The sequence below is a fragment of the Neovison vison genome, chromosome 4 (genome assembly GCF_020171115.1).
Source record: "Neovison vison isolate M4711 chromosome 4, ASM_NN_V1, whole genome shotgun sequence".
Taxonomy (NCBI): domain Eukaryota; kingdom Metazoa; phylum Chordata; class Mammalia; order Carnivora; family Mustelidae; genus Neogale; species Neogale vison.
Window position 1 is genome coordinate 162,495,312 of NC_058094.1, and position 23,783 is coordinate 162,519,094.

General features: G+C 44.1%; 1 protein-coding gene across 1 annotated transcript in view; it reads right to left on the minus strand.

Annotated features, from left to right (window-relative positions):
* Positions 1-639: 639 nt before the first annotated feature.
* The window catches only part of PON1 (paraoxonase 1), a 32,117-nt gene continuing 8,973 nt past the window's right edge, over positions 640-23,783 (minus strand). The window contains exons 4-9 of the mRNA XM_044244527.1: positions 23,111-23,279; positions 17,377-17,503; positions 13,947-14,147; positions 12,596-12,677; positions 3,519-3,647; positions 640-1,066 (exon numbers count right to left, since the gene is read on the minus strand). Of these exons, the coding sequence (XP_044100462.1) occupies positions 908-1,066; positions 3,519-3,647; positions 12,596-12,677; positions 13,947-14,147; positions 17,377-17,503; positions 23,111-23,279 (867 nt within the window). The 3' untranslated portion in view covers positions 640-907. The remainder of the gene's footprint in view (positions 1,067-3,518; positions 3,648-12,595; positions 12,678-13,946; positions 14,148-17,376; positions 17,504-23,110; positions 23,280-23,783) is intronic.

Below are 23,783 nucleotides of genomic sequence, written 5' to 3' on the forward strand. Positions count from 1 at the left end.
TCTATTTATTTATTTGACAGAGATCACAAGTAGGCAAGAGAGGCAGAGAGCGAGGGGGTGGGGAAGCAGGCTCCCTGCTGAGCAGAGAGCCTGATGAGGGGCTTGATGCCAGGACCCTGAGATCATGACCTGAACTGAAGGCAGAGGCTTTAACTCACTGAGCCACCCAGGCGCCCCAACAAACTTCTTTTCAATGGGGCAAAGCCACTAACATGTACAGTTTATGCTGAGATCACAGACACTCCCAAGAATGTTAAGATTTTCCTACATGTCATCGCTACCAGAGAACTGAGTGAGAGTAAAAAGGAGAAATGGGGGTCATTTAGGTTTCCATTTACTGAGAAAGTCCTACACCGAAGGGGAAATGGGATTCAGATTGTGCCAGTATGTCCCATGGCTTTGCTAAGGAGGGATGCCTGGAGCCGAAGGAAACTTCGTGGGTCACCTCTAGTTTCCCAGCAGGTGACCCAGAACTCCTGAGGACTGCAGTCTGGGACGACTCGTGAGATCACTATGCTCCTCTGTTCCCAGAACAAGATTCAGCAAGGCAGCAGCAAGCGTCATGGGCTCCCCAGGCCACACCCATTTTAGGGAAAGGATGTTTGGATCACACGCAGTTAAACGATTTAAGGCCGGACAACTGATGCGGCAACTATAGCCATTTTATTGACAGGATTTTTATTGATAAATGGAGTTTTCGAGTATTTCTGGACTGATTTGTTACTGTACTTTAAAAAGCCTTATGCACTGATTCTGTTCCCAGGTAAATAGCACTGTCATCCTTCCTGATGTGCAAATGGAGGGTCAGTGCTCACGGTTCAGACCAGATCACCGTGGCCCTGGAGATGCAACAAGCCGTTGAAATGGTGGGCTCACGGTGTGCGTGACACGGGGGCAGATCCACCTGCTAGAGCTTGCAGTAGAGAGCTCTGTGGAACACGGTGCCAACCAGCAGCTTCCCTTTGTACACAGAAGCCACCGTACTTCCTTGTAACAGTGTACCATTTTCTGCATAAACCTGTGTAACTTTGGGCTCTTCTGTTAAAATGTCCTGGATTCGGATCACCTATCAAAGAAGGAAAATTAGCTTACTATTTTTTTTCATTTTTTGAAGATTTTTATTTATTTATTTGACAGAGACATCATAAGTAGGCAGAGAGGCAGGCAGAGTGAGAGGGGAAAGCAGGAGTCTGACCCAGGGCTGGATCCCAGGACCCTGAGATCATGACCTGAGCTGAAGGCAGAGCCTTTAATCCACTGAGCCACCCAGGCGCCCCTTAAGTTTCTTTTCAACTCTTAACTTCTTAACATTTTTAAGCTTTTAGGATAAAATACAGTGTCTGGAAGAAAGGATGCTTACATACAAAAACAGCAAATATGCAGACTGGAAGGGCCAGTGCCTATATATAAAGGGTTAATGGGAGCATTTAAAAGGACCTTCTTAAAACAGCCAGCCCCAGTTGCACCTGAGCAGCTCAGTCCTTTAAGCTTCAGACTCTTGGTTTTTGGCTCAGGTCCTGATCTCATGGAGCCCAGTGTGGGGGCGATGCGCTCAGTCCGGAGTCTGCTGGAAGATTCTCTCTCTCTGCCCCTCCCCCCCGACTAGTGCGTGCACTCTCCTTCTCTCTCTAAAATAAATAAATCTTTAAAAAAAATAAAAGTAAAAAGTAAAACAGCCAGCCCAAAAGACAGACATAGTAGTTACTTAACTGGGAAATAGGTAATGGGGCACCTTGACTTAAGTAAGCCTCTTTCTAATAAAAGTCAGGCACTCTTCCGTGGGGCAGTGCATTAGGTAATGGATTGTTACTACTTTTTGCTATTCCTTACCAGATCCATCATTAGAAAGGAAGCACTTTTTCCAGAACAGCAAACCAAGTCCATGCTATAGCAAATGACCTAAGTTCACCAGATGAGCTAACAAGCAAGAACAAATTAGAATCTAACATTCTGCTCTGTTCTGCACAGTGAACACACCACAGTATACACTTCCCCAATTCTGTTAAACATACCACACAGCCATCCTAATAGCTAAGAACCAGGAAAAGGATTGTCATTAAATATAATCACGATTGTCCTGTAAGTCTGGAGAGAAAGGGTATGAAGGGCCATAAAGTAATTGGAAATACACATTTGGTTTGGGGGTTACTTAATCTAAGAGACATGGGATTTATTAATTTTTTTTAAGATTTCATTATTTTTTTTGATAGAGATCACAAGTAGGCACAGAGGCAGGCAGAGAGAGGCGGGGAAGCAGGCTCCCCGCTGAGCAGAGAGCCCGATGCGGGGCTCGATCCCAGGACCCTGAGATCATGACCTGAGCCGAAGGCAGAGACTTAAACCACTGAGCCATCCAGGCGCCCGGAGAAATGGGCTTTAAAAAGAAAAAGTTTTTTTCAGTGGGTGGAAATGAAGCTGATTCTTAAAACTAAACTTTAAAAAGAATACATAGCCATAAACTATGTAAAAAACGGTACCGGTTATTTAACATAAATAACATGTATAACACGTACTGAAAAACTCAAAACAGAAAACCCCAGATGAGGCACAGAAATGTTCAAATGCCTATAGCAAAGTGCGTCTCAAAATTCTTGTTTGCACAGCCAAAATAGTCTGCCGAGTTAAGACCGTGAAGATGAATGGGGTCTTTGGGTACTATAACTAAGATGGAAGGAAAGGTCTTTTAAACCAAAATAATTCCAGCAAGTGATGGATCTTCCCATTCTGCAGGGAAGGTTTGGAGAGGACGCCATATGGACATCAGGCCTGGCGCATTGTGTGAACTTGTGCATATACTGGCGCACGGGAAGAGGGGATTAAAAGGAAAGGCAAGCTACAAACAAACGATTAGACCTGCGGTCCACTCTGTTTTTGGTTTTCTTTAAACTATTGTGAATTCCCAGGTTGAAGAAACTCAACACTGAAGTAAAGACAGGGACTCCAGCACTGCGCTGGCTCCCTTCACTCTGCCGAGATTCTCACGAAAGCCTACCATGAAGTTTCCTTTGCCCCCAGCTCTGGCTCAGGGTCAGCCCAGGAGCAGCAGCAGCAGGGGAGTGGGAGGACTGAGAGGGAGGTAGAGTGTTTTTTCCAGGCTTCCTCCCTGCAGGGTCCCCACTGGTTGTCTATGTCCCCCAACCAGAGGCCAGGTTCCCCTCAGGGGACCCTGTCCACACTCAGCTCTGCTCTCGTTCGACTTTCTGGTAACCATTTCCTGCCTCCCGCACGAGCTCTGGGGTAATGCATTATCTTCCTTTCATTTCCCTACGTATGCTCACACCTTTGTATACAGGACCCTTATTAAATCTCCCCAAATTACCCAATTTAAATGTACCATCTGTCTCCTGCCTAGATTATGACTAAAATTCCTCCCAAAGTCAAACTCCTTTTTATCTCTCATCATTTGGATCATCTATCCATGTCTCTCCTTATATTTGCACATGTAATTGAGATTTATGTTTCCAACCGAGAAACAGCGGGGAATAAGGTCGCCAATCTGATTCATTTTTCAAACTAACCTCTGATGCGGGAGGATTCTCCGGATCATAGAAGAAGATCTTCATGCCATTGGGATGGCATCCAACCCAAAGGTCCCCTGTCACAGGATCCACAGATATGTTATCCACGAGTGTGTTAAAGTCCAGGGACTTCCAGGTTAAACAGGGAGAGAAGAAAGGACAGAAAGTGAAAACAATTGAGAGGTGACGGAACAATCTCTCAGGGGAAGCTATCATCTTGTTCTCCTCAGTCTCCACACTGCTGGTTCCAGAACACAATTCTGCCGCATTTCAATATTGCTCAGAGAGTTCCTCTGGCTTTCCATCTATATTAGCATTTCGTCAGTTTCCAGGACAGAGGAGGGAAGGGGAAAATGCAGAATGGCAAGCAAGACTGTTAGAAGTCAGAGGAAGTCATCTGGACTAACATCTGTGCATAAATCTAAGAAAAAGTTTTAAGTGCTGCATAAAAGAGTTCCTTCTACAAAAACATGTGCAAATGATATTTTTATAAGCATTCAGAAAACAACCAGGAAATGTGGATTCATTTTGAATGAGCACATTGATGAAATGTAGGCTCCTCTTTAATGGCTAAAATATAGGCTGTGCAGCCAGAGAAGAAATGATCACCCAGGGTCTAATTTTTGCCATGGAGTAGGGGAAAAGTTTCTTCTTTGGTTTTCTGATGTTATTTAACTCCCGGTTCTTCTGCTGTTTATTTTCTAAATATAAGTCGCAAGCATGTGATGACTGCACAGATTGCTGTCGAGGCTTTGTACCAGGATCATAAATAATACCAATGATTCTTAATTCCACCATTCATCATCTTGGCTGCCTTCTACTGGGGAGAAATCACATCTATTTGTTTACCTCCAGCTCTCCGTTGGAGAAGTAATATCTACCGTGTACCTCAAACAGAGGCCAGGACACCTCAGCGCCCAGAGACCATATAATAGCTGCTGGCGACTCACTGCAGAGGCCGGAGCGTGGGCGGGGAGCTGCGGCAAACCAGCGCCGCCCTGCCCTGGGCTCCCTGCTCTAAATGAGACCTCTCCCCTCAAGTCCATGATGGGGCTGCAGGGGCCAAGCCTCCCAGCACAGCCTCCTCCCAGAGCCATCATCCATTCTTTCCCTGGAGACAGGCCAGGTCGGCCAAAGGAGGCAGCCAAGCAGACATCCTCTGGCCAGAATCAGCTCCAGGCCTTCTCTGTCCCCGCAAACACCCATCCATCACAGTGTCAGACAATCTACGCAGATCCCACCATTTTCTTTAGACAAGGAGGGGAGGAGTCAAGATGGCGGAGAAGTAGCAGGCTGAGACTACTTCAGCTAGCAGGAGATCAGCTAGAGAGCTTATTTAAACATTTTCTTTAGACAAGGAAAATGTGTGTCTCAGGGCTCTGTACTGTTTGCTGGCTTTGGGAGGGGTAGCTGTCAATTTCTGAACTGCATGGCGGTTGAAACCCTCCAGAGACGTGAGCTGGGGTGAGAGAAGAGAAGGACACCCAAGCCCGGGGTCCCTGTTCATTTGACACACGATTACTGAGTTCCCACTGTGTGCTCCGGAGGCAGCTCAGCTCCTGGAGAGCGGGTACGGGTAAGTGGCAGGCCTGTCTCCTGCCCGGGAGGAGCTGACAGTCCCGCAGGGAGCCCCTTTTGGGCCCAGCAACTAACTCCTGTCTTGCAGATCTCTAATTCCTAGCAAAACTCACTCACTACAACGCACGCAACGACACATTTCAAGCTTCCACAAAGCCAAGTGGAAGATGGTACATTTCTTGATAAAGGAAACTGAATAAATGATTCTCATTGCAAAAAACTGTGTCCTCTGTTAACAAGTATCCCAATTTTTAGAGAACGGGAAAGCACTGAAGTAGGACTAATTCATGGGCTGTGTCCTGGAATTTTTTTTTCTTTTTATGAAGGAGGGGATTATTTTATTGTGGTGAAATACACATAACATGAAATGTGTCATTTTAACCACTTTAAAGGTAAAATTCAGTGGCATTTGTACACTCACAGGGTTTTGCAAGCATTATCCCCAACCATTTCCAGAAACTTTCATCATCCCAAACAGAAACTCTGTACCCAATATCTCCCCATTCCTACCTCTGTGAGCCTCCGGTGACTCCTATTCCAATTTTTGTCTATGAATTTGCTTATTCTAGGACCTCATATAAGTGGAATCACACAATATTTGTCCTTTCGTGTCTGGCTTACTTCACTTAGCATGAGATCCTCAAAGTTCCATCCATGTGGGGCATGTATTAGGACTGCATTCCTTTTTAAGGCTGTATAATATTCCATTGTCTGTGCATACCACATTTTGACAGGACATAAACCCACCCACATCTCATCGCAAATTCTAAGATCAGTTGCAGCTCATTTATCAAATTTCCTGATGCTCCAAGTATTAATGAATTAACTCATCTTGATTACCCACTCCTTCAAAAGAAAAAAAAAATTACAGTCACAGGAGTAGACTCAACTGAATTGTTACGTCAGCAGATGGGGCCTTACCTGTTGCCAAAAGTGGAAGCCAAATGTCAAATAGGTCCTTGGCAGGACCAGAGTCTTTACCCTTCTGTGTTGAGTATCTATTGAATGGGACTCCAGTCTTATAAAATTAACATTCAATTTGCAAAAGTAACTATTGTTACAACCACCATTCATTTTCATTCCGTCAGCCAGTAGGAGTGTGTGAAATTCCATTTTACTTCCGCTAATACCAAATTGGCCACACCGATGATTTTTAATGTCAAACGTGATGCCACGTTGGATGCTGCTTTGAGCTCATTTTCCCGCACGACAGCACATTGCATGTCCTGACGGGAATCGCCCCGCAAGGCCTGGTGACGGCGCCTCGGGCTGGGGACGGCTGCAACAAGACAGCCAGGTCCTGTTTGTAAGGGACAGGGGACTACCTTCACCCAACTCCACTTTCCTGCTACTTCCTCTTTCCTCTCCTTTGTGTTTTTACTTCTTCTGACCCAAACCTTCAGATCAGATCATAATCGATGGAGGTGGAAGTTAAACCCCTGAATCGTACCCAGCCCCATCGTATTAACTGAACAGGTCTTTGTTGAGTGCCTACTACCTGTTGGGAACTCTTTTGGGAACAAAGAGAAAACACCCTGTCCTTCTGGCACTTAAACCCTAGTGGAAGGGATGGACGATAGGACAGATAAAATATATAGCATTTCAATTACAAAATGTAAGTAAAATATGTAATATTAGTAATGAATGTTGAAGGGAATTTAAAGCCATCAAGAGAAAAGAAATTGTGTGTGTGTGTGTGTGTGTGTTTTGGAGGAGGTCATCAAGAGGACGTGACCCCCAGTTGATCCTCAAGCTGGACCCAAGCATTTGGAGGCTCCTTGACTCCTCCCCTATCTTTGGGATATACATTCTGCCCACTGTTTCCACAGTGGGAGCTGTTCCAAGGACATAGCCTTGAGAGAGTAACATGTTATTGAGACCATCTGGACAGTGTGTGTGGCTGAATCCAGTTAAGACCTCTACGTAAACTTTTAAGATTCTGGTCGGAGGGTATGGAGATCTACTTGTACCACGGCTGCTCAAGACAAGCCTCATATGTCATTTCTCTTACTAAACCTGCCACCCAGCAATCGGAATGGTCTGCCTTCTTTTTTGATCTCTCCTTGCCCTCTCCGTGTATGGGGACAAGAGACCATTTTCAGATTGCACCCAGGAAGCTCCCCAGACTGCAAGCTAATAATTGGTGAGCCAGCCAGGAGGAGACCAAAGAAAGGGGCTCTAGAAAGGAGGTGTCCTTGGAGGAAACCCCGAGTTGGCCATTGACCTCTGTGTGGGGAAGGCTGACTGCATGGCCAATCCCTAAGGACTACCATGAGCTCACCGATCCCTGCCAGTGCCCACTGATTGCATGCACTACTCAGCCAGAACAAGGAATGAGATCTCACCATTTGTAAAAACATGGCTTGACTTAGAGGATATCATGCTAAGTGAAATAAATCAGACAGAGAAAGTCAAATACCATATGATTTCACTGATCTGTGGAATCTAAAAAAACTGAACAGATGAACAAAGAAACAAAGGAAACAGTACAGAGAATAAACTGGGGGGTTGCCAGAGGCGAAGGCTGTGGGGGATAGCAAAATAGCTGAAGGAGATGAAGAGGTATAAACTGCAGGTTAAAATAAGTAAGTGACAGACGAAAATATAGTCAATAATACTGTAATACCATTGTATGGTGACAGTAGTGACAGACGGTGATGACATTTGTGATGAGTATGGAGTTGTGTACAGAGTTCTCCAATCACTATGTTGTACACCTGAAGGTAATGTGTCCACTATTTAACAAATACATTAAATTAAAAAAAAAAAAAAGAAAGAAAGCGAGAAGAGGTTAGAGAAGGATATGTGGGTGCTCGCTACTCTGTAGCTTTGGGGCTGGCTGATAAAGGGAGAAAACAAATTATCAGCTGAAGACCATGCATGCCATGTTGCAAAGTCCCAGCTGCTGAGGATTAAGGTCCAATTGCTGTGACAAGGTCTGACTGGGAAGCTAAGAGGTGGAACGCCTGGGAAAATGGGGAGAGCGAAGAAGTTGCTGTGAAGGGAGCAAAACGCCCCATGCTGTCCAGCCCCGGGGACAAAGGAAAGCAAAAGCACCACGATGACCCCAGCCAGCGGGGCAGCCTCCAACGGAGGAAACGTTCATGAAGAGAGAAGGTACTTCCGCTGAGTTTATTGATACAGCTGCCACGTTCCAGCAAAAGGCCAGAGCAAGTATTTCAGTGTGGTTAGTACATTTATGGGATGTGGGGGACATGGCATTCCTCTGGGCAGGAAGCAGAGAAAATGAGTGACATCACCACACACTCGGCCCCCGCAGCACCTGCATAGCACTCAGAGGTTCAAAGTACCACTCCCTTCTGGACTGCATTATCCTAGCCTGCAGGGAGGTTTGGCCCAATGAGGGCCCCTCCCTGGGCATGTGGAACCCTGAAAATCTAGAGAGGAGGTCTGACAACCCTTTGGGAGTTGGGAATGAGACAGGCAATCTCTGCCCCTGGCTTTGAAGGTCCTCATCAGGCCACGTTCACAGCAAGAATGAAACATCCTGTACCCCAGTTCACCACCGACACCTGTTTTGGGACCCTCATGTCCATGCTGCGGCCAGCGGCGGGATAAGGTATCTATAGTGCTGGACAATCTGTTGTCAATTTAGGGAAAACTGACAAATCCTGGGACTGGTACAGGATGTGGGAAAGGCCTGAGACAGAGAGCTCCCCCATAAAACCTAGGCTTTCCCAATCAGCTGTCAAGGTCCAGTAAAAATAACCCAGAAACAAATGTGATTTAATCTCCTTGCTGCAGGGACCTCCCCAGAACAGAGAAACGGACAACCCAACACTGTGTTCACCGGCCGGTGGAAAGCCACAGAACTTGAACAACAATTCAGACCTGTTCCTTCTGCCCCTTACTGTCCCTGATGCCCTGCTGGCTCCAGCAGGAGCCTCAGGAAAACAGTGCTATTTGGGGTGGGTGTCTCCCTAACCCAGGTATAGAGACAGGCCAGGACTGACTCCAGTGCGGGCAGGTGGAGATGATCAGAGGCATCAAGTTGAACTCGCTCTTTGCTGGTCCTCCAGGAGCTCTGGTGGATGCTGGATCCAAATACACTCTGACCCATGGTGACCCTCAGTTTTCAGCACCATCAGTGATTACAGAGAGCAAATGGTTACGGTTAAGAAGGTTCTTTGATGGATTTAGTGTTCCTCCCAGGAATAGGAGGTTCTTCTCAGTGCAATACCAGAGAATCTATGGGCATTGACATCCTACGAGCTGGAACTGCAAACCTCTCTCAGGGATCTGACCCTGGATTCTGGTCATCAGACCAGCGCTGAGGAGAAACACACACCACGAACCAGTAGGCCTGCAACCCCTTCAGAAAATGGTAACTGTTAAACAACATAAATTGCTTGGGCACATAAAGAGATAGGAGACAGTATCCAAGAACACGCCGCAGGACATTCTGCAGGCTTTCCTGGAACAGTTGCAAGGAAGAAGATGGGTCATGAGCCCACAGAAAACTCAAGGCCCAGGAACAGCCACAGGCGTTTGCGAGCCATGTGGTTGGGCAAGACACGCGTTCCAGAATCTGTGATTGATAAGGCGTTAAGCTTAACAAGCCCTAAGGACTTGAAAGCGGTGCAAACCTTTGTAGGGATTTGGGGGTTTTGGAGGACTTTCATTCCCCATCTGGCATGGTGTCTCTGTCTCTGATACAGACTGATAAAGAAAGGACACGTGTGGAACTGGGAACCAGGGCGGCAGGTCCCCTTGGAGAAAGCAAACATACTAGTGAAGGAGATTACAGCCCCGGGCATCTCGCAAGCAGGGCTGCTATTTGAGTTAGATGTTAGATGCTATTTGAGTTAGAGTTAGATGTGTCTGTGGGCACTGTGTGGGGATAACAGGAGGACAGAGTACCCCTAGCTTTTGGTCCCAGAGGGGATAGAAACTCCATACACCCCATAGAGCAAGAGCTCTTAGCCATATATGCAGCACTGCTCCGGAGTGGGGGTGAGGGTGCTTTCGGGAAGGAAGAGGGCATCAAAGTAAGAACTTCCTTTCCTATCAAGGGGTAGGTTGGGACTATGTTCCATCCATGCATCTCTGCCATGGTTCAAACCCCGACGTTGACAACCTTCCGATCCGCAGCGTGGGAGCTCCCTACCCACCTGCCCACTGTCTCCAGAAACACAGGCACTATTAGGCTTGGTAGAGAAGGAGACGCATTGCCCTCTCCCCCTCTTCCCATGGCAGTCCTTGCAGCATGTAGAGAGGGAGTGGGGGATGGATCTAGTCCAGGGAATCCATCCCTCCCTCCCCCAAACCGGAGTTGCTCTTCGGCCCAACACTGACACCATCTGGATGGAAGCAGGAAGAATCCGCAGCGGCCCCTGGGCTGAACTCAGGTGGTTTGTTTGACGGGTGGTCACTCCTGAGTCCTGACCCTTAACCCTTTGCATTGACCTTTGGACTGTTGTAAAGGGATTAATCCTACAGCTGGAACGGTGGCAAGCTAGGGGTGGATGATGGGAATAAGTTCTGGCGGAGTCAGGATATGTGGAAAAACATTTGTGTTGGCCTGCAGGGATTTGAGGCTGTCCCCACTGTCCTCCACATCCCAGCTCAGGCAGGGCTGACACCCCCTGGCAATCAGGAAGCCATGTCCTCGCTTGGATACAAGCTCTGGCAACATACCCTTTAGGAGATACAGAGAAGAGATGCATAAAAAGAATAGCCACCCCAGAGCTGCAGTGGGAGGGCATATTTCCAAGGAGGCTCTAGTGTCTTCAAAATAGAGTGACTTGGTCTACACAGCAGTAGCATGCCCAACGTGTTTTAAACAACGCCCAAGGCAACAGCCAAGACAACTACCAAAGAAGTCCAAGGCCATCCCCTGAGACTGGCAAAGCCCTGGCCAAACTCACCCAGTAAGCTCCGAAGGAGGAGCCTGTCCTTACCGAACACTGAAATGTCTCTAATAACCAAAGCTTTCCTCCAAAACCGGATGGCCTCGAACACTACTTACCACCTCTTTGCCATTATCTGAACAGAATTCTGTGGGTTCACACCTGGTGAGTGTGCCAGAGTATCGTCTCTATCAAATCACATGAGGACACAAGTGAATACCTGGAGCGATCTGACCTCAGCTTGGGGGACTTAATAAATCAGTGGTTCGGATCATGGGGCTCTTGGATGAAAAGAAAATTGTCACTGATTTGGGGAATCACTGCAGTAATTCATGTTTTCCCTTGCACAAACGCACTAACTTCGGGGCCTCCGTGCCAGTGGACCCCCCCCTCCCCTTCACTGACTGCTCAGGACATGTTGCACAAGAGCTGGGTGTATAAGATCGTAAGAGCTGTCACGAGGGATGGCATGTTGGAGGAGGTTCTTGGGAGGACATGACCTCTGGCTGAACCTCCAGCTGAACCTGGACAACTGAATGTGTCCCATCCCCTTCCCTGTCCTTGGAATGTGCATTCTGCCCACTGTTCACACAGTTGGGAGCCATTCCAGGAACACGGCCTTGATGGAGTAAGGTGCTGCTGAGCCCCTCTATATGTGACCGAACCCCCATTAAGTGCTCTATATAAAAGTTTAAGATTCCAGTGGGCAGGTGCAGAGAGCTAGTCTTCTTGCAGCGCCCAAGACAAGTCAAGTAGCTGAGGGCCCTTGTTTATTAAACCTGCCACCGAGCAATGCAGAGTGGCCTCCCTCCTTCTCGGTCTCTCCTTGCCCTCCGTGTGTGGAGGCAGGGGAAGAGGGCGGCTCGAATTCTTACCAGGAAACCCCTGAGGTTGCAGAATCGCAGTGTGTGTGTAGCTAGGCGAGCAGAGTCACCAGCTGAGATGAGGTAGCCAGGAAAGGCCTCGCTGAGGTGACATTCTAAAGGAAACTGGAAAAGTATGAAGAAGAGAGCCACAGAGAACTGGAGGAAGATGATCAGAGCAGAGGGAACTTGAGTGCCCCACCCGAGGTGGGTCCCCACCTGGTGAGCTCAGGGACACCAAGCAGGGGGAAGCGCCAGAGACAAAGGGGGTGAAGTGATGGGGCAGGGGTGCGTAGTGGCCACTGGGAGTCCTTGATACTTTATTGGGTTTTTTACTATGTTTACACGATTTTTAACTATCGTGGAGAGCGCTGTCATCTGAACTACCAGTTGAGGTGATTTCTTGGCTGTTTCATCAACATGGAGGAAAACATGAAAGGGTGAGAGAGAGGAGAAGGAGCGGGGGAGGGAAAAGCGGGAGGAAGGGAGCAAAAGAGGAAGGAATGGGAAACTAAGCAGTGAGAATTCATTAGGGCAGAAAAAATCAAAGTTTCATAGGTGAGATACTGGGCTTGCTCCTTCCCACTCTGCCGCTGAACAAAAGTGAACAACAAACACACACGATGCTGTTGACTCTTAATAAAGAAGTGAAAAATTGGTTCTCACCCGCTCCAATTAGACAATCCTTTTTTGCCCACTTTTAATTTCACAAATCAATTAGAATCTAATTATCACTCTACAAACTTATAGTGTTAATACATCTTACCTTCAATGGAGTTAAAGTCCAATTAGCGTGTTTTTCATACACATGAATCTTATGAGCCAGCAATTCAGATATATAGACATACCTTCAAAGAAGAAAGAACTACATCAAAGCACTTGAAGTAATAGGGCTCAGAAGGTTATGGTGAAGCTGGGAGAATCCTTCCTAGGATAGAACTCTGCTTAGAGACAGGAAAATGCAATCCCTCTCAAAGCACACCGAATTGTAAAAAAATAAAACAAAACAGAAACCCAACTCAATGAGTTTACAATGTGCAATGGAGTTTTCATTTCTGAAAAGTTACTTCCTAAGGTAGGAACCTAGTTGTCCCTGATCAGGAGGGAAGAAACGCAGCCCTAGTACCAGCTCTAAATATCTGGGTGTAAAATGTTATTACACCACTTCTCTTCGCTGGTCAACATGGCGACAATCCCCAGGTTCTGCCTCTCAGAGGACAGCGAGTTCTCTCGGGCAGGCTGCAGGAAAGCCCTTTGACAACGAAGCTCTTGTTTTAGGCCAGAGAAAGTATGAGAGGAGACAAGATGCTTGGCTGAGAGAAACCTTCCCACCCTCCTACCCTGAGCCGGGTTCTGACCCTGCGCATTTAGTATTTTGAAGGCAGGGCATCCCAGAACTAAGAAAGAAATGCCTATGTATTATCTGCTACTTTGTAAGACCAGGTGATGCTATAAATAATTGAAAGCTGTCCACATTGTTTCCTCTAATCACGTTACCAACTCCTGAAATCCCTGATGACAGAAGATGAGGAAGGGTATGTAGGACTGGATACATGGCTTTTGTAGATAGACTAATGTTACCCAAAGTATGGTCCCCTGACCACGGTTTCTCTGTGAATCATTTGTTTCAGGGTCATCATCAAATAATAATGTAAATCAACTACACCATGAGGCTCACTGCCTCGATAAACGGACTCTTCGCCTTCAGTAACACTTTCTCGATGGAGAAAGAAGTGTCTTGATTTTCACTTTGGTGCAGGCTCTTTATCTTATCACAAACAGCACAGCTGAGACATATAACTACTTGCAGTTCATCTTATTACACCCTCAAAATGCTTCCCTCAAAGCAAAGTTGTTTAGAAATGCTGAATGTTTATCCCAGATCCCCTTCTTAATATATACCCTCCCTGCAAACTTAGAAGAATATGCCTACACAAAATAGAAAATTTTGACTTGATACATTTTATCCCCTAAAAAATTAAGATATTTTAATATTCTTCCTAATTTCCTTTTACCAGGATGACACATTAGAGCATATCATGTTGTTTAGAAAATGAGTCCGTTCTAAAGAGAGCTAAGGAGAATCTGGAGAAACACGTGATAAACAGTTCACATACTTGCCGTCAGGTGAAATGTTGATTCCGTTAGCAAAATCAAATCCATCTGCCATCACTCGAACTTCATTTGGGCTATAGTAAACAACATAAGACCACGCTAAACCCAAGTAGAGCTCCCAGGATCTCAAGTAGGGGTCAACAAAGTAGTGGTCATTTGTGGCATAAAAGTGCTCAGGTCCTACAGCAACAATATCATTCAAACTGCAAATTGAAACACACATACAGGGTATATCCAGGTGAAGGTATTGTACATTACAGGAGTAGGCATTGATTAGCATTCAGTAATGGCTGTTCCCAAAATCAAGACACAGGATGAAGTTTTCACTCCAGTCTTTATGGCACAGAATTAATATGACATCAATCCCACCTGTATGATCTTCAAAGACAATAATTACTCTAAAAAAAAAAAAAAACCCTAAAAGGTTACTATAGCAATGTAACATAAAAATCCTATTAACTGTATCTGAAAAATAGTGTGATGGGTTATGAGTGTGTGTGTGTGTGTGTGTGTGTGTGTGTGTGTAGATATACTAAAATCAGCAGACATTAAATTAGGCCAGGAATCATTATCAGGGCAAAATTCATTTATGTTCATACAGAAGTCACTCTCATATGGAATAGCCTAGGCTATCATCACGCGGACGGAGGGAAAACCACTGACAATCTTGAGATTTGCATTTTAGTAAAAGCTCTACCACGATTAGTTGTGCAATTTAGGTAAAATTAATCATTTTGCATGTCAGGGCCTCAGTTTCCTTATCTGTAAAAGGAGGTTGAGCTGGACGGCTCTATCTCTCCATCTTAAAAGGTCACTTCTGGCCTTAAAGTCTCACGATGCTGAACTGAGGAAAATGTCCGTGAGCAAGAATGCTCAGAAACGGGATGCTATGGCATATTTTCTTTCTGATTTTGATTCTCTCTCCGTTACTGAAAATCTAAGATATATGAGTCTATTTTTCTGCTTTAATAGGTACAACAGTGAACACATAAGTGAGTCATTCTCTGCTGATTGAGGTGACAGAAGTTCCCTAGGGCTATTATCTGGGAGAGAATTATCTCCGCTCCATTGCAGAGGGCGTAATGGCTAGCACAGCGGCTCTGACGCAGCTCTGGGCTCCTGGGCCAGTTAGATAAGCACCCAGAGTCTCAGTTTTCTCATCTGTAAAGAGAGGTTAAACAATTTTCCCAAAGTCATGCAGCTCATTAATATAAGACTAAGGGTCAGAATCTTAATCTGTGGAGTCTCACTGGAAATCGCAATAAGGCAATGCCTATTGTGGGCTTTGTAGAAAGCCTGCCACTCGCTGAACCCCTCTGTCAATGATGATCACTAACTACCACGACATGAGAAGAAAGGTCTAGGAATTTAGGATTAGTATGTATAGGATCCAGGCATAAATCTCTCTCTCTCTCTCTCTTTCCCTCTCTCTGTTTTTCCCCCTCTCTTTTTTACATTTCCAAAGTGAGCATACTTTACAAATCATGTGCCTGTTTTTTGTAAAAAAGAACAGAGAAGAATATTGCAGAGTAATTGCTTTGAGATCTGATAGGCCCCATGTGAATGCGGACATTGCTTGTTATTGTCTATGGGGCCACAGCCTGTCACTGAAACCTACACCGCAGTTTCCTCTCTGAACCTTGTGCGGTTAGGGTAGACGAAGTGAAAGAAGGAATATCAAGACCTTGGCACTGTGTCTGGCCTATAGGAGATGATCAGTTATGACCTTTGTGTTATCAGTAATGACATACTTCAATTGTGATAGATTAGTAACAGGAATATTAATGCTATAAGCAAAGCATAAACAGTCATTAAATATAAAGCAGAAAATACACGTGGCCTAGTCCTTCAGTTAGTTGGGAGACCAGAATTTTAGTTAATTGTGGCACCGCGGTTTTTTCATTTGGTTCTGTGTTGCCAAAGACACGTATTTTTGCAGTTGGCCCAGGAAAAAAATACTCTGACCCTGGGAATCTGGACAAATCTGAGACTTCCAAGACTAATGAAATAAACAAAGTAAGCTTTCACTATTTCAGACTGGCTCAGAGCAGCAGCTTCAGCCTCAAGTCAGTAGGGTTTGAATTCCAGCTCTGCTGTTTTGCTGATGGTATTATCTGGGGCAAGTTAAATACTCCAAAATGCCATAACAATAATAACACCTAATTAAGATGGTATTTGTAGAAAGATAATAAAGCAATCAGTTTAAATTGGTTATTATAGCCCTAACTTATAGTTAAAACTCATTGTTACTATCACAATTATTGCAATTATTATTAGCCCAGCTTCTCTATTTTATATACTTTTCCCTAATTTAGATCTCGGTATGTGGCACATTCACCAGACATTCAGTATCCTTATTCTCTTTCCAAAATACATTTTTTTGAAAGAATGTATAAATAAACTATTGCACTAAAAGCTGTTCTCTGAATTTGCACTCATCTTAGGGACATAGAAAAAGACTTGGGCCATGTGGTTCCTACACAGCTACTAATTAGCTGATTGACCTTCATCCAATAACTCAATCTCTCTCCGGTTGCAGTTTCCTTGTCTTCAGAACCACCATGTAAGAAAAGAGAGGAGGGGGATCCTGGAAACACTGCGTGCCAGGCCCTCTGCTAGGTTCCCACATGTAAATAACACACCTTTTAAGAAAAATCTAGATTTATGGATACTGAAGTAGTCAAGTACTGTCTGGTAATCATTCAAATAAAGGTTGGGATTCTAGACAATCACAAGATTCGAGGATAAAGGCAGTTTGGAAAGACTGTGTCAGACTTTTGTTCCAAATCCATCACAAGCCTCACAAACCAAATCTTAAGGCAAGTGAGGAGGTTGATTTGGGCTTGGGTTGACTGGGATCAGGGACACCCTGGGTTTTTTCTTTTTCCTTATGTTACATTGTCAAGAAACCTAGGATTGGAGCTGAGTGTGAACCACAAATCTGTTACTCCATATATCATGTGCCCAAAGAGCAGGAGGGGTAGGATGGGGAGGTCTTAGAGATACCAGATTGCAGTCTCCCTTGGGTATATGTTTCTAATTCATAGAAATATCAAAGATTTAATTTTTTAATACAAGAAGAAATAAATGAATAAAGAAGAAAGCTCATGATGTAGGAATTGTCTGTGAAATTGGTGTGGGTTTGAAATACAAAGACTGGTTTTAGAGAAGAACAATAACAGCTTGAAAGGCCATTCTGAGCCCAGGAGCCATAATTCAGCACCCAGCCAGCCTGGGAAGTGAGAGAGGAATAGAAAGGGTCTTCTCTCAGAGGTCTGAATCCTCAAAAGTATCCGCAGAAGAACATTTGGAAGAGTTTGTGATGATTAGAAAGGAGAGTCAACCAGCCATTCTGGCTGGAAGGAGAAACCAGCAGTGAATTAACCACCCACTGGTGTTAAAGGGAAATAGAAATATGGTATATCTCAATACTTAGGCAGAAGTTTGTGTTTGATGGTTTTCAGATGCAAAAGTGATTTTTCTTCTTCTTGAAATTTGAACAACTCAACTGTGGACTTAAAATCTGGATGGTTCACCACCAGCAGGTACACGGTATTATCTGAGAAGAGATTAAAAACAAAAATCGAAACATTAACTGAGCTCTCAGCTGTCAGCCCTGTCTCCGAAGAGCAATTTCAACCCACCTCCAACTAGTACTTAGGGTGTCAGGCAGACGGAATATTTTCATGTCCTTGTAGAGAGAAGCACTTGTGATGGCTTCAAAGAAAAAAAATGGCTAAAGGAAGGAGTAGTGACAGTCTCTAAACACCTCCAAACGCCACAGGGGGGAGAAAGATTCTCAACTTAAGAATGAGCAACGCTTGATGCTAAAACTCCAAAGAGCTTGTTAAGCTTTCTATTGCAAATGGTCTCAGCAAGACGCACAGTTGAGATAAAAGAGATAGCCGGTGTGGAGAACACCGACAGGAGAAGGTGTGCTGAGGTATAACTCACACAGTGTAAAATGATAAATTCCATAAAAAGAACACCTGAGAGATGCTATCAAAGAGGAGGCAGCTTCCATGAATCAGTCCCGCTTTAAGACAGAAAAGAGATCAATCTAAGTGATCAAGATGGTGTTATTAGAGTTGGCAAGTGAAGTTAGATTATTACAGTCTTTGCCTTAAGAAGCAGCAAGTCTCTGGAAACCTTTGATGTGACCAAGTTGGTATTGAAAGAAAAACAGTGCAAAGTTTAGTAGGTTGAACGGAAGAGATTTAAAAGAGAAGCCAACCAGGAGGCTCCTGGTAGTTAGGCCATTGGACAAACAAGTGTTTATTTTAATTGGTATTAAGTGCTACAAAGGGAAAATAAGACTAGATAAAAGAATGACCATCAGGGAAGTTCTGAAGTGATGTTAAAGCAGAAACCTAAATGCTATAGGAGACCAAATCATGTAAGTATCTGAGAAAGAGCATTCCCAGGTGAGGGAAGAGAATGTGCAAAGGGCCTGAGGCAGGACCTTATCTCTTAATAGTGAGGTTGTGGATGGAGTAGATGGAGTGAAAGAAAAAAGTGGGAAGCCTGCAGCCATAAAGATAGGTAGCCAAAGCCAGTCTTGTTAGGGCTCAGGATAAGGACCCAGGGCTTGCTTACTGGGTCCTTGGAGCTAAGGGGTAGCATGACCTTACACTAACAGCAGTAATCCAGATGTAGGGGGAGAAGAGACAGAGCCAGAAGGATGGCGTTGACAAGAAGTGGCAGGAAAGGATATGAGGACATTTGACAGGAAGTATCAAAAGTCCCTAATGATGGCTGAGGAATGGGGAGGTCAGAAATCAAACACTGGAGTGAGCACTGAAACCCAGCTTCATATTTTGTGTGGCAGATTTTACCTCTAGGCATTTATCCTAAGGAAATGCTCAACAGAAGATATATATATACAGGAATGGTTATTTTGGCACTGTTCACAATGAACATAAAGGCAGAAACAGGCTGACTATCCATCAACAGAAGAGCTATATTGCTGCACTCCCAGGCATCTGAATCCTGAACAGAGGAGGAATCCATTGCAGGGGAGCTCTAAATGCACGTCATAGACAGGAGTCCATTATGCGATATCAAATGCGGAAGCACTTTGTAGAAGGGTTTGGGTAATACGACTCCCTTTTATTTTTAAAAGCATATGCGTACCCAACAGTATATTTCTTTGCACGTAATATTTGCAAAATAAAATACAATGTTCCTATGTGGGTGGAGAGATCACTGAAAGGGGAGTATATATGTGTACAGAGAAGAGACATCATACGGGGTAGGAAGGTAAAGAAGGAAAGAAAAAAGGATGGAAGATCAGCTTTCAACCTGTTGAGTTTAAAGCAGCTATAGGAGAGGAACTCAAATAGAATAATCTAGTAAGTTTGAGGGAATGGATGGAACTGAAGAGCCGATGGAAAAAAAAAAAAAAAAAAAGAATACCCGATTAATGGAATTCTCCCCGAAAGCAGGAACAGTTAGCAGGTGTCACTTGGTTGAACTGTCTGAACTAGAGCAAATGAAGAGATAAAAGATCAGTGTTTTGGGGAATATTCAGAAAATTTGAAATGCGTGGCAACACAATGAATGGGGGCGGGGGTTGGGTACTGCGGTAGGATCAGAACTAAGCTCGATAAGTATATTGGGGTATGGGGGAGAAGCACTTGAAGGAGAAAGTGGTCAACAGCATAAATGAGTGGAGGAAGGAGGGGAGGGAGGAAGGGAAGATAGGCGACCTGGGAGAGAGAAGGCTTGTCAGTAAGGACGTTGCTGACAACTTTCAAGGCAGCGGTTTTAGTCACCCACAATGGGGAAATTCTGGAAGAAAGGTGGAAGGAAGGACTGTCAGCTGAGGAGAGGGAAGCCATGACGACAGAGGGGTTTCTCAACCCTAGCTTTACATTTTATCACCTAGAGAACTTTTAACAAGTCCTACCACCCAGGCCTGCCTCAGACTGACTGAGTCAGAATATTTGGCCCCGGGATCTGGTCATTAGGCTCTTTAAAACTCTCCGCTGTTAAAACCAACAAACCGATTCAGTGAAGTTGCAGGATACAAAATCAATACACAAAAGAGAAATAATATAATCCCATTTACAAGTGCATCAAAAAGAATAAATTATTTAAGAAAAAAGTTAAGCAAGGAAGGGAAAGACCTATATATTGAAAACTGTAAGACATTAATGAAAGAAACTGAAGAAGACACAAACAAATGGAAAGCTACTCCGTGCTCATGGATGGGAAGAATGAACATTAAAATGTCAAAACAGCAATCTACACAGTCAGGTCAAGCCCTATCAGAATTCTGATGCCATTTCTCATGGAGATAGAACATACACCCTTGAAGCTTGTATGAAACTACAAAAAACAAACAAACAAACAAACAAAAACAAAACAAAAAACCCAAAGCCGAAACAATCATGAAAAGAAGAGCAAGGCTGGAGGCATCATACTCCTTGATTTCTAACTATATTACAAAGCTATAGTAATTCAAACTGTGCATAAAAACAGACACATACTTCAGTGGAACAGAACAGAGAGCGCAGAAATAAACCCACACGTATATGGTCAATTAATTTATGACAAAGGAGCCAAGAATATAGAATATACCATGGAGAAAGGATGGTCTCCTCAATAAATCACATTGGGAAAACTGGACAGCCACACACAAAAGAATGAAACTTGACCATTATCTTAACACCATACACAGAAGTTAACTCAAAACAGATTAAAGACTTAAATAGAAAACCTGAAACCATAAAACTCCTAGAAGAAAACATAGGCAATAAGTTATTTGGCACAGATCTTGGCAATGTTTCTTTAAAACTGAACATCAGGGCGCCTGGGTGGCTCAGTGGGTTAAGCCGCTGCCTTTGGCTCAGGTCATGATCTCAGGATCCTGGGATCGAGGCCCACATCGGGCTCTCTGCTCAGCAGGGAGCCTGCTTCCTCCTCTCTCTCTCTGCCTGCCTCTCTGCCTGCTTGTGATCTCTCTCTGTCAAATAAATAAATAAAATCTTTAAAAAAAAAAAAAAACTGAACACCAAAAGCAAAAGCAACAAAAGCAAAAATAAACAAGTAGAACTATATCAAACTTAAAATCTTCTGGGGGTGCCTGCATGGCTCAGTGGATTAAGCCTCTGCCTTCGGCTCAGGTCATGATCCCGGGGTCCTGGGATCAGGTTCCGCATCGGACTCTCTGCTCAGCAGGGAGCCTGCCTCCCACCCTCTCTCTGCCTGCCACTCTGCCTGCCTGTGATTTCTGACAAATAAAAAAATTAAATTCTTGGAAAAAAAAAGTCTTCTGTACAGCAAAGGAAGCCATCAACAAAACGAAAAAGCAACCTACTGAATGGAAAGGGATATTTGCAAATCATGTATCTGATAAGGAACCAATATCCAAAATATATGAAAAATTGATTTAACTCAAGAGCAAAAGCAAACAAATAAATATTCTGATTTTAAAATGGGCAGAAGAGGTATGCATGGATGGTTCAGCCTGTTAAGTGACTTTTGATTTCGGCTCAGGTCACGACCTCAGGATCCTAGACTAGAGCCCTGTGTTGAGCTCCATGCTCAGCAAGAAGTCTGATTGAGGATTTTTCTCTCCCTCCCTCTGCCCCTACCCCCACTCATGTTCAATCTCTCTCTCAAATAAATAAATAAGTAAATTTTTAAAAGATTTTATCTATTTCTTTGAGAGAGAGGGAGAGAGAGGGAGAGCGCGCGGCGCACAAGCAGGGGAAGGGGCAGAGGAAGAAGGAGAAGCAGGCTCCCCACTGAGCGGGGACCCCTATGCAGAGCTCCATCCCAGGACCCTGGGATCATGACCTGAGATGAGGACAGCTGCTTAACCAAATGAGCTACCCAGGTACCCCAATAAATAAATCTTAAAAAAATAAAATAAAATAGGCAGAGAATCTGAATAAGATATTTTTCCAAAGAAGACAGGGACAGTCAATAGCAACAAGAAAAGATGCTCAAAGTCATTAATCATCCAGGGAATGCAAATCAAAACCATAACGAGATACCATCTCACTCTTGTTAGAATGGCTATTATCAAAAAGACCAAAATAACAAGTGTTGGTGAGGATGTGGTGGAAAAGGAACCCTTGTGCACTCTTCTTGGGAATGCAAACTGGTGTAGCCACTCTGGAAAACACTGGGGAGTTTTCTCGAAGAATTTAAAGAGAGAACTACCATACAACCCAAGAATTCCATTCTGGGTATTGATCTAAAGAAAACCAAAACACTACCTTGAAAACATATATGCTCCCCCATGTCCACGGCAGCATTATTTATAGTAGTCACGACATGGAAACAACGTCCATGTCCATCAATGATGAACACACACACATACACACACAAATATTATTCAGCCATAAAAAAGGAACAAAAAATCCTGCCATTTGTGACAACATGGATGGACCTTAAGGGCACCATGCTAAACTAAAGCATGTGATGTCTTTTATATGTAGAATTAAAACCTAAAAGCCCAATGCAAAGTTCATGGATTGGTGGTTGCCAGAGGTAGGGAGAGAAGAACAGGAGAAACAAGGGGTCAAAAGGTAAAAAGAAAATAAATGCAGTTGATGTCAGATCCTGCAGGGTTTTCTGTGTGCAGCGGGGGTTGAGGACTCACGTGGAGACCCAGGAAACGGCTGCATATAGAAAGGAGGAAATGCAAAGACAGTATGAGGGATGGGGGCGATATGTTGATAGCTTTGAAATGTGGAGAAGTAGTTTGAAGACAAAACAAAGGTACCAATGGGCAGAAAGGCCTGGAAGGTGACAGAGCTGAGAGAAAACTGACCATAGTGACTTTCTGTCAGTGGATCTCTGGGTGGCTGATGACTTCCATTAGAAAAATCCATCCCTGTAAATTTCTGGATCTGGAAAATTGTTTAAAATGGAAAACCTCTAGTGATCAAGGGTGAAATATTATTGCTATCATCATTATAGGGTAATGTGAATGCCAGCATTTTAAAAAGTAAATGCATTATAAATCTTAAGTATTTTAGCATTCTCAAGCATCAGAGTGGTTAAAATATTATATTTCATTAACTTAGGGGATATGTTTAACAGAAAAGTAACATTAATCATGATTATACTGTAGTTGAATGAGAGGAAATATTCACTCTTTAACATTTTTTAAATTTTGGTTTTGTTTTTCATGAGCATTAAATAGTGTTACCTTCATCTGTGAATGTGCTAATCCCATGAGGGTTAAACGAAGACTGATCAAAGTTACTTCCAATGACCCTCAGTTCTAACACTGTTGGATCTTCTTCATTCAGGTCCATTAGAAGAATTTTGCCAGGTTGATCAGATGCAAAGCTCTTTATTCCAGGATATTTTAATCCCTTATAAAACATGAAGGAAAAAAAAAAAGGCACATTACAAGTACTCCAAAAGCTGATCGAGGTGGTAGACGGTACATGGATTCCTACTGTCTGCTTCGAGTCACAGGGCCACACGGGAAGCCTCTTGGTTGGCTTGTGCAATAGGCCCATGAGGGCTTCTGAAATTCAGAGGCTGCACCAGGCCACCCCACACAACACACTGGCTTGGACACTTTCCATGACAGCAAAGCCATGTGTGTTCCATACCACAGCCCCCAAATCATGAGTAAGGTAAAAAATGGAGAAATAGACCAAACAGGAAATTGCTAATGGGCTTCAATCATACAGGCAAGGAAGACTGACAGAACATGGGCTTTTAGAACGTCTCCTGGTAGGTTCCTTGGAAGCATCTCAGGGACAGAGTTTTAGGGGATGTCTAGTGAATCCAGAAATAACTTCTTTCTTAGCCTTCAATTAGAACAACAAAGCTGGGTTTTTTTTTTTTTGTTTTTTTGTTTTTTTTTG